The following is a 16,937-nucleotide window of genomic DNA, read 5'->3' as shown; positions in this document are numbered from 1 at the left end:
GGAGACTGGTAGAAGATGAGTTTCGATGTGTATGAAGATGGATGGACAAGAGTTTTGTGGACAGGAGATCGGTGGATATGATAGTCGTAGGCATGAGATACGTGGATAACAGCTTTGTGGATAGCAAACAACAACATGAGTTTCGATGTGTAGAAGATGGATGGACATGAGTTTCTTGGACAAGAAATTCAGTGGATAGGATAGTGGTGGACATGAGATACGTGAACAACAGATCTGTGGATATCATGAGTGATATTTTGCCGTGACAATAAGAAATTAGCATATGAAATTATATTATGATGATAGTTCTCGGTTAGTTTACATATGAAAATTAAAAATCAAAACTACAATAAGAAGTATTTAAAAGTAAAAATCAAATTTTGTATATCGAAGGATGAGAGTTTCTCAGCCATTAAGGATGAAAGTTTCTCAACCATTAGATCTTCTTACTAAAAGTTAATCCAACGTCCCGAAAACAATCTCCGAAACCTACCTTTGTTTTCAAAACTTTTTCATTTATTGCAACCAAAAAAGAATTTGGTTCCTTACGGTTACATGCTTAAAAGCAACATTCTCTTACTTACACAAGTGGAAGGTTATTTTCGTCCAGATTTATACAGCTGTCACAACAAAGTGTCTCATCTTTACAATGTGTCTTCTAGTGAAAACAAAACTCGTAATGTGTCCTTCAATGTAAGCTTCTCATTGTGGTGGGTACTTTGTGATGCGATGATTCCTCTAATTCAGTTTCGTTATGGGTCAACTATTCTCACGTCACGTACAGCACACAAAACCTACAAATTATAGTATATATGCAACTCCTACTCGTAGAATTTGACGATCTAAATGTCATCTACGTGTTGACAAAAAAAATGTAAGCTATGTTAGAGCATGATTAACCATGAAAACCTTAATGAATATTTAACTAATAAATTCCACTTAAAAACTTTTGTTAAGAGACAATGAGTTTGAGTGCTCCAATGGTAGAACTCCACTAACGGTTCTTAAAAAAAACTTCAATAGTAGTTTACAACACTACAATACATAAATAAACAACTTCTCATGTTATCCAACATAGCTAGAGAATCTTTGAAAGTAACTCAATATCAAAATAGCAACCAGAGGAGTAAAAGGAACACACGCCAGGAGTAAAAAGAACACACACCAGGCAGCTTTTAAGTTTATAGATTATATCTCAAAAGACAAAAGGGTATGTCAAAGTTAAAACCTTTGTAGCAGCAGATGATGAAGCTTCGAGCTGGCAATTTCTGTCTTCCAATGTTTTATGCAATTTACATATCTCTCTTTCCATGTTTTTAATTTTTGTCTTTTTTTCCTGGAGAAAAAAAAACAAAAACAAAGAGAACAAATCATTTACAAACAAATAAACACAAAATTGACTCCACAAAGACATAATCCAAAGGAAAAAACAATCAGAGAATAAACAAATGGACTTACTTTTCTAGAAAGGGTTTTGTTAACAAAGAATTGTTCTTGAGAAACTAAACAGTCTTTCACTTGCTTCAGCTCAGCCGCCATAGACACCACGTTCCGCCTGAATCTGTTTAAAGCATCAAATTAAATTTCAGAAACTATATCATGAAGAAGAAGAGAAGGAACAAACTCTGTTAAAACAAAAACAATCAACCAACACACACAAACCAATCTCAAATTCTCAATCAAACGCAATTATGATAATACCGGTTTGGAGTCTTTGTGTTTTTCATTAGCAGCAGTAGGAATCTAGCACCAAGACTGAAACCATTACAAAGAGAGAACATTCATCAAATATAAAAGAGTAGCTTCACAGATCAAAGACAAGACCTTTCTTCAACAAGAGAAAAAAGGGTCTACCAATCCCACGAGAGATCAGTATATAACAAATAAACAGAGCCACAAAAAGATCAAAGCTTTCAACCAGAGATGAGTAAATAAGTACCAAATTCGATATGTTTACTTGTTATATACTGAATCTCAACCACAAAAGATCCACAAAAGGACACAAAAATTAAAACATTCTGAATCTCAATCACAACAGATTATACAAACCATAACAAACAGATTCGATCAAAGCATAAGAGGTGGGTTCCACCACTGGAGATAATCGTGGAAGAAGGAGAAGGAAGGAGACCAGGGGTCACCTCTTGAGATAGTAGCGGAAGAAGGAGAGCGAAGTCGCAGAAGAGGAACACATAAGAACCGTGTCTTATAACTCTTGATTAAGAACCGTTCTTTCTCACTTAAGCTAATTTTTTGTTTTTTTTAATCCTAATAATATTAAGAACCCTACCTAAGCAATCCCGTTAATCATGGTCTTACTGGTAGAAAATTATTATTAAAATGCTTGAGGTTTCAAACCAAGTATTAATATTATGAAACAAAAACAATATAAGTAGAAACTCTATAAATTCATACTCTATAAATTAATAAGCACTATAATTTAATATTTTTTTCTTGTTCCGAATTGGACCAGTTCAAAATATGATACAAATCGATAAAATGATAAGATAATAATTTTTTTAAAAAATCTATGTAAATACATGGTTCCATTAAAATTATAAATTAATAATTTATATGTATAGAAATTTTATATAATTACAAACTAGCCATTATATTGTTTGTTATATATTCACAATAGAATCATGTTTATATTTTTTTAACATTTGATATATTTTGATGAGATTCAGTAAAACTATATCTAAAATCACATTTAAATTTTATGAAACATATTTCATACACTCGGAGATTAATAACTCTGTAAATTAATAAAATACTAAAATCCCAAAATTATTAGGTTATAGAATTTTTACTGTACAACGAAATTTTGCTTAGATTGCTTGTTTGCACTCGACATTTTGAGAGGCCAATTCAAATTTTATACTAGCTATCATTTTACCCACTTATATTCGTATTAGTGGATTTTCATATGCATGTACACCTAGTGGTAAACATATTCATGTGTATCAAATATCCATGTAGGATCGCTTAAAGAATATTGTTGAACATAGTTACAGATTTTTCGTAGCTATCTACAAAAAATTGCACGAAAATCAAATTTGCTACATACTGAGCAGATCACAGAGTCAAGCTGACTTATCAGAGGCTTAACATCTCATGAACCTATTATGTAACAAAACATCTCATGCTATTAACAAAACAAAAAAAAAACATCTCATGCATGAACCTATCATTTATTTCTTTTTCATAAAAGAATTGGATCTAATAATATAAGAGAACATAAAAGAGAAAAAAAAAACTATTTTCAAGAAAAATATGAATGGACTTTTACTCTATAATTTTGTGCATCCTCCTTAAAAGATGGGATGATAAAATATACCTAGTCGACTAGAGCTTCCGAAGTCAACTTCAAAAATCTTATGATATATGAATGGTGCAGGAAAACTATATATAAAGTGATATAGCATAGATTCTGATTTATCGCATGGTGCTCGACAATGATAAAATATTGTCCACCCTTTAATTTTCTTCTTCAATGTTTCTACTCAATTCTTACACTTTTTCGTCTTTTTTTTTGTTTTCCAACACCAAAAAGACTTTCAGTAGTTTCATAATCTTGAAATGTTTTCTTCAATGCATCCAATTTCAGTTTAATACATAACAGTAGCCCTCATTTGAGCTACAACATCGATTTTCTTGAACGTGATAGTACCATTACATCATTGATACACATAATTATATGTAAAATTTAAGACAGCGAAAAAACTTTGGCTAAAATCTAGTGAATAATTGCATTGGCCGCAATTTGTATTTTACAAGTATAACTATCAAATACGAACCACAAATTCGAGAACTTGAAGTCCTAATGACGACAATCATGGAGCTTAATAAAAATAACACATCTCTACTTTGCTCACCTATTTATGTTTTTGCCATTTGTACCCCCTGAGAGAGCTTTGGGGCATATGGTAGCAGTGACGCCTAAATTAAAGGATCTTTGGGGCCAATGATCCCAATGTTTTAATTGAAGGGTAGCTATTGTTCAGTCAAGTTAGCAAACACTTAATGTTTAATGTTTATATTCTCAAAAGCAGTGATACTTGGAACACCACGATTTGGTCCCCCTTCAGAACCTAAACGTCATTTCCAATATTGATTATTTTTCAGTATTCAATGTCACACACATATACTTTTGTAGAACAATTTTAATCTTCAACCGTATTTCTCTGTTGCAGAAAGAAAAATACTTATATAGCTGATTTGTAAGACGTTATTTGTTATTGTAATTATCCTTAATTAGTCTGTCTAGTTGATCGGAGTTCACTGCAAACAAATCAGCTAATCATCTACTCCCTCCGTTTTGTTTTTTAAGTCGTTTTAGGGATTTTGTTTTGTATCACAATAATAGTCGTTTCCAAACTTCTATGTAACATTTGATCATTTTTTACTTTATCTACCCTTTGATTTTAAAATTATTTTCCAGTCAATCATTTCAAGTTTCAGAGCAATCCACGTTTTACAAGACATGCAATTTTCAGTCAATTGAAAATTTAATAATCTAAATTTAGTAACTATAAAGTCTCAGCATCTTCCACTATATGATCCACTTGTCTTTTTTCGATACTTTCACTAAGAAAATGAAGAATGAAGAAACCAAAGAAAAAGCAGAGACCAAAGATGAAGATGATCTACCAGTTTACAAGATTTGTTACCGTGTGAGCCGTGATTTTGATTTGAATAAATTGTTTTTCTATGATGAAGGAGAACTTCACCCTGACAAAGCAACCGAAGAAGTTATAATTGAAATGTTGAAGATTTATTTCCCGCACTCTTTTTAAATTCAGATGTGATCTTATTGTATCACTGCAGGTTATTTCATGATAATAAGTCTGTGAAACTATATTTATGATTTCACATTTCAATGTTTTTCTTATTCATTTTCTCATACAAGTAATATTTATCGAATTTTAGTAACAGAAGATGTTTTTTAAAAATGATCATGTTAAATTTAAGATCTATTCCATCTTTGATTACTTTTGATAAATATTTTTTGTAGATATTGTTAGTAGTAATTTATCGTTTTAGTTTGATATTTTCTTCCAACCAATCAATACTTTGTTTGTTAAAATGAAATTAAAGAACATGCAACGAATCTATGAACCTAACATGAGCAGTATATTATATTGGCGTTATATATGTGACTGTCAACAAAGAAGTAGGGATTGGTTAGTTTAATCTAAGAGTGTAGTGATATTTGATTAACATTAACACGTGAAAAGAATTTACTTAAATACAAATAATAAAATAAACACAAAAACAATTCTTATTCCATTTAAAATAAAAACCACAAATAAATAAATCCACAAAATTCTAAATAAATAAAAAAACCCCAACAAGAATCCCGAATTTATGAAGATGATGCTAGCATCTCTATTACACTTTGGACCAGTGCAACATCGCAGCTTATTTGGAGAGGAAGACGATTTTCTCTATCAAGAGTTGCTTTTTTCATATGCGGGATTTTATATGTGTTTTTCCTCCCACTTTCATAATCTCTTTCATGCATGTCTGAAGGGTCAAGAAAATATAATTTATCCTTTCTGTAGGATATTCATTGAATGATTCTTCTACTGCATGAACAAGATCTTCGACAGTCTTCGGACAAGTCTGATATTGTAGTGACTGGATAGCAGCAAAAAAGCCAAGATCTAAAATGTTTAGATCTGGAGAGTTTGCTGGTTGACACATCAGACGTATGTTAAACCCGTTTTTGCACGCAGCTTCTTGAAATTGTTTATCACCACTCCCAACATGCGTCCTTGCATTGTCTTGTTGAATGAAAATAGTCTTACCCTGATCTTCAGCTGGCCATTTTTCATGGATTACCGGAATGACTTTTTCAATCAAACATGCTCTTATATCTTCTCTCTTCACGGAGTTTGATGCTTTTAGCTCTAACGTTCCAGCATCTCTGTTTTTGCTTCGTCTTATAGCTGGTTGGAGGGTCACAAAAGGAAACACTCCTATTTTTCCAGAAAATGTCTCATTTCCTTCCTCGTCAAATCTAGGTCGAGCCATCGCCGCTAAGAACATAACCTTCGTAATATAGTTTTTGCTTTGACAGGTACGATGTGGCACGTCTTCTTCGGGAAGTAAATAATATTTTTCCATTTTCTTTGTCATGTAAAACCATTTTTCATCAATATGTACAATATTGTACATATTGTTGAATTTTGGTTCATGAGCCAAAGATTCATTTTCTAACATGGACAAACAAAACTTCAACCTTTCCGTCTTATTCGCATCGCTTAAACTTGGTTTAATTGCATTAGTATGGCGTCGAATCGTACCTTCTTTGACACGCCTATGCAATGTTGAAGGAGCAATACCCAAAGCCATTGAAAATGACCGAAGTGACGTTCTCTTGTGAAGTGGAGTAGCCATAACTTGATTCAAATCAAGAGGGATTTTCTTACGACCACAATGTGCTGTTTTTTTGTGGGATACACTAAGCTCTTCACCATTTGGAGTTTCTTTTGCTTGTTTCCAAATCCGTTGTACTGTGCGGATTGACACCAAAAATAAATCTGTAACTTCTTGAGTAGTAAACCTTGGTAGTACCCCAGAATAGATCCATGTACGAAAGAAAAATACCTGGATCTTCCTCAGAAGAAAAATTGTTGGAGTCCACTTGATCAGTAACCATTGCCACATCGTCATCTTCATTATGGAATACGTCGACGTCTTCATCTATTGGAGTTTGGTTCAGATCAAACAAAAACTCACTTTCATTAACTATGAATGGAAGATTTAGATCAAAATTAGAACTCATGAGTGCATTTGTGATTCATTTGACTTGTCTTTCGATCAATATATAAGCATAATTTGTTTTAAGTTTGGCTCCAATGTAGTTTTTGAACTTATTGTTTTGGCTCGATGTTAAATTTTTGTTTTGGCTCCATAATTTGTTAAAAGTTTTACAAATCTTATTTACCGGTATGTTCTCAAATCAACATATATAGTTGACTAAAGGAATATTGAGCATTTATATATTTATGTGAAATTATGATGGTGTTTAATGGCCGAGACTAGCATAAATTGGGATTAGTAACATTTGACTAATTAATGAGATTGGGAGTAGTAATTTCAAATAAGTGGATACGTTATTTTAAGGACAAAATAGACATTGTATTAACTGCCTTAATCCATGTGAAGTTTTGTTAAACGACTTATAAAACAGAACGGAGGGAGTAATATTCTGCTAAGCATCTTTTTCTATAATGGCCAGAAGTCCAAATTGATTGAAAACTAAAATGATTTCTTAACTAGAAAATGATGATATATTATAATTTTTATAGCTTAGCAGATGCATCACGTTCAATTAATAGCAACTAGTTTATCAATCATCCCAATTACAGGATAAATCGGGATAACCCCAAAGTTATGGGGTCAAATTACGAAAGAAGAAAGTAACGGAGTCAAACTTAAATCACAGAAAATCTGTGGAAAAGAGTATATGAATCTTAACCAGAGGTTCTGTCACCACCAAAACCGGATTGCAAGAAACCGGTTTGGTCCAAATGAGACACATCTCCCCAAACTTGGATTGTCCATTTGTCACCGTCGAATAAACGGAACACGTTGACCGAAGTGTTGAGAATCTTTTCAACTTTTCGTGCACTTGGACGAGCTCTTTCGTAGAGAGATCGAATCACACCTCCATGAGTCACTACCACCACTCTCTCACCTTCATCATCACCACAAGTTAAAACAAGATGAGCAATACTTAGAAGAACATGTGTTGAGTACTAATATGTACGGTTAAAAAATATAGAAACCTTGATGTTTGTCGCCGATTCTCTGCAATGCAGATGTACATCTGTCGTAAAGCTTGTCGAGACTTTCTCCTCCACCCTAAATGACCAAAAAAATTTAGCATGATTCATCCATATAGTAAGTAAGCTTCTTGTTTATAACTAAAGCTTACTGGAATATCAACGTCAGTGCGGTTAGATGAGAAGGCTTTGTAAGCTTCTGGACGAAGTTTGGAAGCTTCTTGATACACAAGACCTTGCATATCCCCTAAATGTCTCTCCCGCAAATCAGGATCAGTAAGTACCTACATAACAATTTACACACATTTGAAACTTCTATACGAAGTTCTAAGGGCATCTCCAACCCCACTCTATTTTCCCCCCTAGAATAGAGTTTAGAGTAAAAATGCTTCAATGCTACTCTATTTTCTGCTCTGTAATAGTGTAAACCTATTTTTTTACTCTATATATAGGGTAACTTTTTTATTTTTTTGTTAATCACTCTATTTTTCAGTCTAAAATAGAGTACCGTTGGAGCAACATCCAACTCTATTATAGAGTTCCGTAAGTAAACCATTGGAGATAGTCTAAGGACCCAACTTGGAATAATATACTAACAACCAAAAAAAAAGAGAACATAAAGGTGGAGACTTTAGGAAGAGATTCATCAAAAGGAAGTGAGGTTATAATACCTCAAGGTTGCCGCATTTAGCAGCAATAATCTGAGCAGTCTCAAAGGCTCTCTTCAAGTCAGAAGAGTAGACATAAGATACCTTAGGCTCCTTTGATAACCGTTGAGCAACCTTAAAAAATTTCAAAAGGCATCATCATCATCATCATTACATCAACAATCAAAAGACAAAAAGTCGCATACTTTTTCTGCTTGTTGTCTTCCTGCATCGTTTAGTTCAACATCCAAATGACCCTGTAACAACACAACAGAACCCAATTCAACCAGATTCTTACTAGATCTCCAATCAAGATTCAATCATATTACCTGGATCTTTCTCTCGGCATTCCAAGATGTTTCTCCATGACGTACAACAACGATTTCAGCATAACCCTCACCAACGGAACTGCGAGAAAACCCAGTAAAAAAGTAGAATCAGATCATAAGATTACACACATGTTCGAATGTGAGAACGAGAAGCATACTCTTCTTCCGCCATGGATGGGAGAGATTGCTCAAAATCGATCAATGGCTTTCGATTAGATCCGGAGTCGAAACTTGATCATCATTTCATTTCAGCCCATTGGATATTCACTGATGGGCCTAATATTTTAGCCCATTTCATTAAAGCTAAAAGTTGATGATTATATCTATTAGCCCTCCCTCACTTTTATTAAATTCAACTCAAATATTCCACTCAGTATTTTTACTTGTGTATTATTGATTTTACATAGACACTAGCACACGTGTCAACTTGCTTCTCGATTCATGATGATTCATGATGATTCATGATTCATGATTCATGATTCATGATTCATGATTCATTTCAGCTTAAATATTTACTAGGACGAGGGAATAGAGATATACATAGAAATCATATATTTAAAGTAGGGTTGTTCGATCTGAATTTTTGTCTGGTCTCGACTCAGTTTTTGATATTTTGATTTATAAAGATTAAATATCAGAGAAAAAGACAAAAATAGCATTAAATCAAGTTTTTGTTGCCAAACTAGCACTCAAGGTCAAAAGTCACAAAAATAGCACTTAATGTTTTATCAAAAGTCACAAACTTAGAGTTTAGAGTTAAAGGGTGGGGTTTAGGATTTAGGGTTTAGGGTTTAGGGTTTAGGGTTTAGGGTTTAGGGTTTAGGGTTTAGGGTTTAGGGTTTAGGGTTTAGGGTTTAGGGTTTAGGGTTTAGGGTTTAGGGTTTAGGGTTTAGGGTTTAGGGTTTAGGGTTTAGGGTTTAGGGTTTAGGGTTTAGGGTTTAGGGTTTAGGGTTTAGGGTTTAGGGTTTAGGGTTTAGGGTTTAGGGTTTAGGGTTTAGGGTTTAGGGTTTAGGGTTTAGGGTTTAGAGTTTAGGGTTTAGGGTTTAGAGTTGAGAAATAAGGTTTTGGGGATAAGATTTCAAATTTTGAAAAATAAAAAAATTAAAATTTTCAAAGGATAAATTTAGAAATGTGCTATTTTGGTCATTTTAGTTTTTGAGTGCTATTTTTGTGATATAAACTTAGAAATGTGTTATTTTGGAGATTTGCCCTAGATATTATATTAAATTCATATATGTTTGGGTTTGGTTCAGTCTATATACTGTCAGTTTTTTGTTTATTCAATTTTAGTCTAGTCTCAGTTGATTTTTTGTTTCTTTTTGTTTATAAAATTATATACCATATTAAAATCGTATTTATTTTAGTTCGGTTCGGTTTATATACTATCGATTTTTGGTTTATTCAATTTTATACCAGAAAAATTAAACTATATTTATCTTTTATTACATTTTCAATATAATTTTGTATGATTAAAAATCAAATTTATTAAATACTACTCTAATTTTTAAATAAAATGTTTTTCTATTATATTTAACTATTAAAAATAACTGTTAAATGAATTATAATTATTACAGATTTATAAGAAGAAAAGAAAAATGATTAATAATATACTAAATTTAAGACAATTATATGTAAATTATTCAAATTGACGTCTTAAATATCAAGATCATATAAATAAAATAAACTACATGTATATAATTTGCATAAAACTATACTACTTTATTTAAATTAATCAGTTTATTCTGTATATATGGTTTGATCGGTTTATATATTGAACTATATCTATATACCACAATATCTAAAAATAATATCTATTCCGTTTATACAATGTTACCAAATCAAACTAATTTTTCTATTTCGATTTTGTTGGGTTTTAGTTGGTCCGGTTTTTACAAAATTGAACACCCTTAATTAAAATTACTAAATAGTAGATAGTTTGCAAACATGTTTCTTGTACTACAATGAAAATCTTCGCTATCAAAACCAGATAGTTGTTCATGTTTTTGCATCTTAAATATAATATGAAATATCATAGATAGTTGGTCTGATTTTTTGCATCTTAAATAAAAAAATCCATATTTATCTCATACCGAATTGTGTCTCAAAACCATTATATTGGATATTTATGCATACAATATTAAGTTAATAGTATTTAATTATTCTTTTTAATAAAGAAACTATCATTTATGGGGAATTTTCATTTTTACCATTTTCTTGGTACCATTATTTATGTTTACCACCACTAAAGAGACATTTTTAAAAATACATTTTTCATTAAAAGGCAAAAGATTCTTATACCATTATTCATTATATATATATATATATAATAAATAATTATTTAAATTAAAAAATAAAAAAAATTAGTGTTTTCGAATTATACTTTTCCAAATTCGAATTTTTTTTTATAATTTTTTTTCTGGAATTTTTTTTCAATTTTTTTTTTAGAAAATCGAAAATTATATTTGAAACTATTATTTTAAAAAAATATATTAAAGTATTTATTTATATATTTATTAGAATCCTAAATTTCACATTTCAAAAACCAATACCCCATCCTCTCAACTATAAACCCTAAGTTTAGATTACCCGTTCGGGTTCGGGTTCGGATCGGGTGCTTCAGGTTTTTGGATGGACAGGTACAGAATCCGTTCGGGTTATTTTATACTTCGGATCGGGTTCGGGTTTTTAAGGTTCGGGTTCAGATTATTTCGGGTATAATTAAACTGTGTAACAAATAAAAAAATTTCTATGTATCATTGATTTGACTTTGCGAGACCAGAAACAATTTGTTGAAGTTAGAAGATTGAGCAACTTGATATAAGATTTATGTTCTTTCTGATTTGTTATTACGTTGAGGAACACGAGTCTGTATTCTTTTTTTCCGCGTAATTTCTATTTGAATTATCTTGAATAGAAAATGGTAAAGAATCATTCTATTCATAAATCAAAATCAAACATAAATCAAACCCGGATAATCATGAATGTTTGAGCTCATGCCAGTGTAAAGAGCAAAGAGAAAACAAATCGCAAATCCTACTTGTAATCAAACATAAATCAAAATCGCAAAGTATAGTGATTCATATATGTAATCAGTCATAAAATGAGCTTAAGTATGTATTGAACATATACGTTGAAGAAGGAGAAGACGGAAAGATGTATGGAAATGGAAGATGTAAGTTTAGGGTTAATAATATATATATATATATGGGTACTTCGGGTAATTGATTCGGGTATTGGATATAACCAATCGGGTACGGGTATCCGGACTGGTTGAATCCTAAACCTGTTCGGATTTTTTTTAACTTCGGTTCGGTTTTCGGTTCGGGTTTTTGGTTTGGTTCGGATTCAGGTTTCGGTAAATATGTCAGCGCTTAAGTGGTATTATGAATATGGTATTTTGACAATTTCTCATCATTTATACGTAACTGTTTCTATGCCCAGCGAATATGGTCTCCAATTTGGTTTATTATAACTTATTATCATACACTTTATGTTTGAGTTAATATAAATTTTTTTAGTGAATTGATTTTGGATTTACAAATTATTAAATTACTTCTCATGCTGTCATGTAAGATAAATTGACAAGTTTTTTTTCTAATAAATACATAATATTACAAATTTTTAATGTTTTTCAGTTATATATAGGAGATATTTATATGTAGGATAAACTAACTTTTCAAATTGCAAATTTACCTTTTAGATAACTATGCATCCAATTTTACCTATTTAAAAATAATTCACCGACCTACTCTTGTAATTATCGCGTAACTTTTGATACCTCTTATGCTAATATTATACTTATCTTATCGTTTGTAACATAAACAAATCAAATTTATGCTTTTTCAAATATATTGCGAGTAGACTTTGACTTTTATAAAACAGAATTTTCGTGCCAAAGATTCTGACTTAAGTAAAAGGGGGATTGATTACGGTTAATCAACTTTTGTATGGGTCCTCTCTCTAAACAAACTTCCAGTAAGAAGCCAATAGAGATTATACAACAGGATTGCTTAAGGTATGGCTAAAATCTATTTTAATTGATTTTTTTTATTTTTTCGCTTTTGTAAAAATATCGATTTGATTCATATGCACGTACGTCTCATTGAAACATCGTTTCTCTATCTGAAAACATGTTCTAGCTAGATAGGTGATCAATTTGCTTTAATTCATCTTTGTTTTTAATCAGCATATATAATACGAGCTGATTACCTCGTTTCCATATTCTTATGGTTAATTAATCTCATTAGTTTTCAGAAATTTTTAAAAATTCACCGTAATCTTTTTTTATATATATATATATTCACATGGAGAAGATGTCGACGCCATGCGCTGCATGCAAGTACCTAAGGAGAAAATGCACACAAGCCTGCGTGTTTGCGCCTTACTTCCCACCTAACAAACAGGAAGATTACGCAGCGATCCACAAGGTATTCGGAGCAAGCCAAGTGACTAAAATTCTCAACGACCTTCACCCAAGCCAGAGACAAGACGCCGTGACCTCTCTCGTTTATGAGGCACAAACTCTTCTCCTTGACCCGGTCCATGGCTGTTCTCCTCACGTTTACAACCTCCAGCGTCAGCTCAAAGACCTTCAGGACCAGCTTCACATCGCCAGGAACGAGCTCGCCTCTTACAATAATATCGTCCCACCGCTAGACCTACCTCCTCCGATTACGTATCAGCAAAACCATCACAACCCTATGTTGATGCCTGTTGTGTCTAATTATGATGGTCCGTTAACTCAACAGTTACATGAAGAGGCTCATCGGGTTGAATCTGAAAGAAGCGCTCAAGTGCAGCAAATGCAGCCAAATGCAGCACCCTCAAAGAGGGATGACTGTCCATGACAAAAGATACCATCAAAGATATCATGTAAATAGTTTTGATGGTAATGTCGGACGCTTCATATTAAAAATTTATGGTTTTTGTTTCATTTGTTAAAGAAAAAACTTCATGGTTTAGGACAAGTGTGATCTCTCTAATATTCTAATAGAAGATGGTTGTTTCTTCTGTGTGCGTGTGTAATCATTTTGGTAGCAATCGTTTGGTTCACATACATAATTAAGATATTAATCATAAGTGAGTTAGCTATATCTATTGATGAGGTGGCAGCACCACGAAGAAGGGATGTTCTCTTAGAAGATTGAAAATTTTATATATAGTGAGAATTATTAAATTTTCTATTTCTCATCTAGTGCATTATTTGATTTGATATATACTATTATTTATGAAGTGATTTAGTTTATTTGTCATGATTTTCATGATTTTAGGTATTTTTGCTTATTTGTTATGTTTTAATTAGGTTTAAGCTCAGGGAGTAGTTTTTAGTTGAGTTCATAACTTATTAATTTAAATAATATAACTATAAAATATGTAATTAGATATATAATTTTAGTTGAATCACTAATTTATTAATTTAAGAAAATATCCGTAATGAATTTAATATATAATTAAAAACGAATTTTGATTTAATAATATTTAAATCTATATGTTATATTAAAATTCTTATTTTCTTATTTGTCATATTTTATTAGGTTTTAAGCTTTTATATAGGTCACTAATTTATTATTAGTTTTTCACTGAGTATTTATTAATTTTCACAAAACCTGTAATGAATTTTATATATAATAAAACACACATTTTATTTTAATAATATTTAACTTATATGTTATATTAAATAATTAATTATAAACTAATATAATAAAATTGTGACAATATATTTAAAAATTAAGAGAATTCTTATATATATTGTGTTGCTATCTGAAAACAATATTTTATTATAAAGTTAAAAACTAAGATATAATACAATTTATAATTAAATATTAGTCAAACAAAAATATTTATATAAAAATATTTTCTAAACTATTTCTAATATATGAGTGTTTTAAAACTTTTAACACAATAATAAGTACATAGTTTGATGAACGTTTTTTTGACATATATAAATAATTTGATTTTTTATTTAACTATTTAAAATCATAAATAATAACTTAACTTGTGACTGAGTTCAAAATTTTTTTTCTTGCTTTTACTTTAAACCAGTTTAAGTTTAATCCGTGAAACACTATAGGTTCAGTTGGTGACCACTAGAAGAATGAAAAAAATGAACAAAATAAAAAATAAAATTTCATTCGAGGAATTGAAAAAAAAAATATGAATTTTTTTTCGATTTGTTCCTTATCAAAATTGCATAGGGAAATTTTTTTCTTATAAATTCATTCCTCCATTGGGAATTTAGAAGAAAAAAGTGGGATCTACCTTTCAATAATTTGACTAAAATTTCAACATAACTGGTATAAATTTTGAGGAACAAAGAATTCATCATAATTTTTTTCCTTCAACATATTCACCAATTAAAGTTTTATAATGCCGATTTTTGGATTAATAAGACATAAAATAATAAGTATTCATAAGATGACTATGTCCGCAAGTGCGTGCAAAACACCTAGTTTTATTAACACTACAAGAAAACAGCGGTATTCTGACGGACATTCCGACGGAAAATGAAATCCTCGAAATATCCCGAGGAATTTCCGAGGAAACACAAAATTTGGTTTCCTCGGAATTTCCTTGGAATATACCGACGGAATTCCGAGGAAATATCAATCCGTCGGAATATTTCGAGGAAATTCCGAGGAAAAATGTGTTCCTCGGAAAAAAACCGATGAATTCCGAGGAAATATTATAGCCGTTGGGGGATTTTACAAAATTTCGAGGAATTTCCGACGAACTAGCCGTTGGCGTCGGAATTCCGTCGGAATTTCCTCGGTCTGTCGGCAGGATTTAAACTATAAATACAAGCACTCCTCTTCCTCTTCATTCATTCCATATCTTCATCCTCCCTCTTACTCTATTTACACACGAATTTGATTCATAAAAAATATGTCTTCTTCAAATTATTTTCGTTCTTGGATCGATCGACCTCATTTGGATCCGAACACGAGATTGCTTACGGAAGAATACCAACGAGGTATAACCGAATTCATGGGGTTAGTTCACCGACAACCGGAAGCAAAAACAGGTATGTTAAGATGTCCTTGCTCTAATTGTAAAAATAGAAAGGTTATTAAAGAGTGGGATGTTTGGACTCATCTATATTTGAGTGGGTTTACACGAAGTTACAAAATTTGGTATCATCATGGGGAAACTGATTATGAACATGGTAGTACTAGCGAACCTCAGCCAGCGGTTAGATTAGAAGAACCAATTAGAACAGATGTAGATTATGGTGTAGGTACTGAGCAGATGGTAAATGATCATTTTAGAGGGGAAGATTTGCCCAATGCACAAGCTATGAGATTTTATGATATGTTGGATGCTGGAAAGCAACCATTGTACGAAGGTTGCAGAGATGGTCATTCAGCTTTATCATCTGCTACAAGATTGATGGGCATTAAAACAGATTATAATTTGGCTGAAGACTGTGTGGATGCGATTGCTGATTTTGTAAAAGGTATTCTACCCGAGGATAATGTAGCTCCTGGTTCATACTACGAGGTTCAGAAACTCGTAGCTGGTCTTGGTTTATCGTATCAGGTAATAGATGTATGCAGCGACAACTGCATGATTTATTGGAGGGCGGATGAACAGCGGGTTACATGCAAATTTTGTGGAAAGCCTCATTATAAATATACGAGTTGAAGAGTTCCAGTGCCATATAAAAGGATGTGGTATTTACCTTTGACGGAAAGGTTGCAGAGGTTGTATCTATCTGAACGCACAGCGCAACCAATGAGATGGCATGCGGAGCACTCAACAGATGGTGAGATCAGACATCCTTCAGATGCAAAAGCGTGGAAGCATTTCCAATCAAAGTATCCCGACTTTGCGTATGAAAGAAGAAATGTCTACCTTGGATTATGTACTGATGGTTTTAGTCCGTTTGGCAAGAGTGGAAGACAATATTCTCTATGGCCCGTCATTCTTACACCATACAACCTCCCCCCAAACTTGTGCTTGCGACGAGAGTTTTTGTTTCTCTCGATTCTCGTTCCCGGACCAGAGCATCCTAAGAGATCACTTGATGTGTTTCTTCAGCCACTAATATATGAGTTGCAACAACTATGGGCTCAAGGTGCTGAAACATACGATGTTTCGTGTAAAGAAAACTTTCAAATGCGGACAGTACTAATGTGGACAATAAGTGATTTTCCAGCATATGATATGTT

The 16,937-nt window shown here is 32.1% G+C and overlaps 3 protein-coding genes across 4 annotated transcripts; 1 reads left to right on the top strand and 2 right to left on the bottom strand.

Annotated features, from left to right (window-relative positions):
• Positions 1 to 967: 967 nt before the first annotated feature.
• Positions 968 to 2,229, bottom strand: LOC106301702. 2 transcript variants are annotated; one of them, XM_013738155.1, is made up of 4 exons: positions 2,142 to 2,225; positions 1,702 to 1,755; positions 1,459 to 1,561; positions 968 to 1,336 (listed from the first exon to the last, which is right to left on the bottom strand). In XM_013738155.1, the coding sequence occupies exons 1-4, from the start codon at positions 2,192 to 2,194 to the stop codon at positions 1,196 to 1,198; spliced, it is 351 nt and encodes a 116-aa protein (XP_013593609.1). In that variant the 5' UTR covers positions 2,195 to 2,225; the 3' UTR covers positions 968 to 1,195. The 2 variants fall into 2 exon arrangements, with proteins under 2 accessions (XP_013593609.1, XP_013593616.1); XM_013738162.1 differs by lacking the exon at positions 1,702 to 1,755 and having other exon boundaries at positions 2,142 to 2,229.
• Positions 2,230 to 7,284: 5,055 nt separating this feature from the next.
• LOC106343777 (phosphoglycerate mutase-like protein 4) lies at positions 7,285 to 8,979 on the bottom strand. The gene is made up of 7 exons (XM_013783084.1): positions 8,928 to 8,979; positions 8,770 to 8,848; positions 8,647 to 8,697; positions 8,465 to 8,575; positions 7,946 to 8,077; positions 7,797 to 7,872; positions 7,285 to 7,705 (listed from the first exon to the last, which is right to left on the bottom strand). Exons 1-7 carry the CDS (start codon positions 8,939 to 8,941, stop codon positions 7,482 to 7,484), a joined length of 687 nt encoding a protein of 228 aa, XP_013638538.1. The 5' UTR covers positions 8,942 to 8,979; the 3' UTR covers positions 7,285 to 7,481.
• A 3,746-nt stretch (positions 8,980 to 12,725) lies between these two features.
• On the top strand, positions 12,726 to 13,738 carry LOC106302302 (LOB domain-containing protein 28). Its single transcript, XM_013738843.1, has 2 exons — positions 12,726 to 12,784; positions 13,083 to 13,738. Exon 2 carries the CDS (start codon positions 13,083 to 13,085, stop codon positions 13,614 to 13,616), a length of 534 nt encoding a protein of 177 aa, XP_013594297.1. The 5' UTR covers positions 12,726 to 12,784; the 3' UTR covers positions 13,617 to 13,738.
• Positions 13,739 to 16,937: the final 3,199 nt, after the last annotated feature.

The sequence above is a fragment of the Brassica oleracea genome, chromosome C1 (genome assembly GCF_000695525.1).
Source record: "Brassica oleracea var. oleracea cultivar TO1000 chromosome C1, BOL, whole genome shotgun sequence".
Taxonomy (NCBI): Eukaryota; Viridiplantae; Streptophyta; class Magnoliopsida; order Brassicales; family Brassicaceae; genus Brassica; species Brassica oleracea.
The sequence above is the reverse complement of the archived record's forward strand: the minus strand, read 5'-3'. Positions and strand labels throughout refer to the sequence as shown.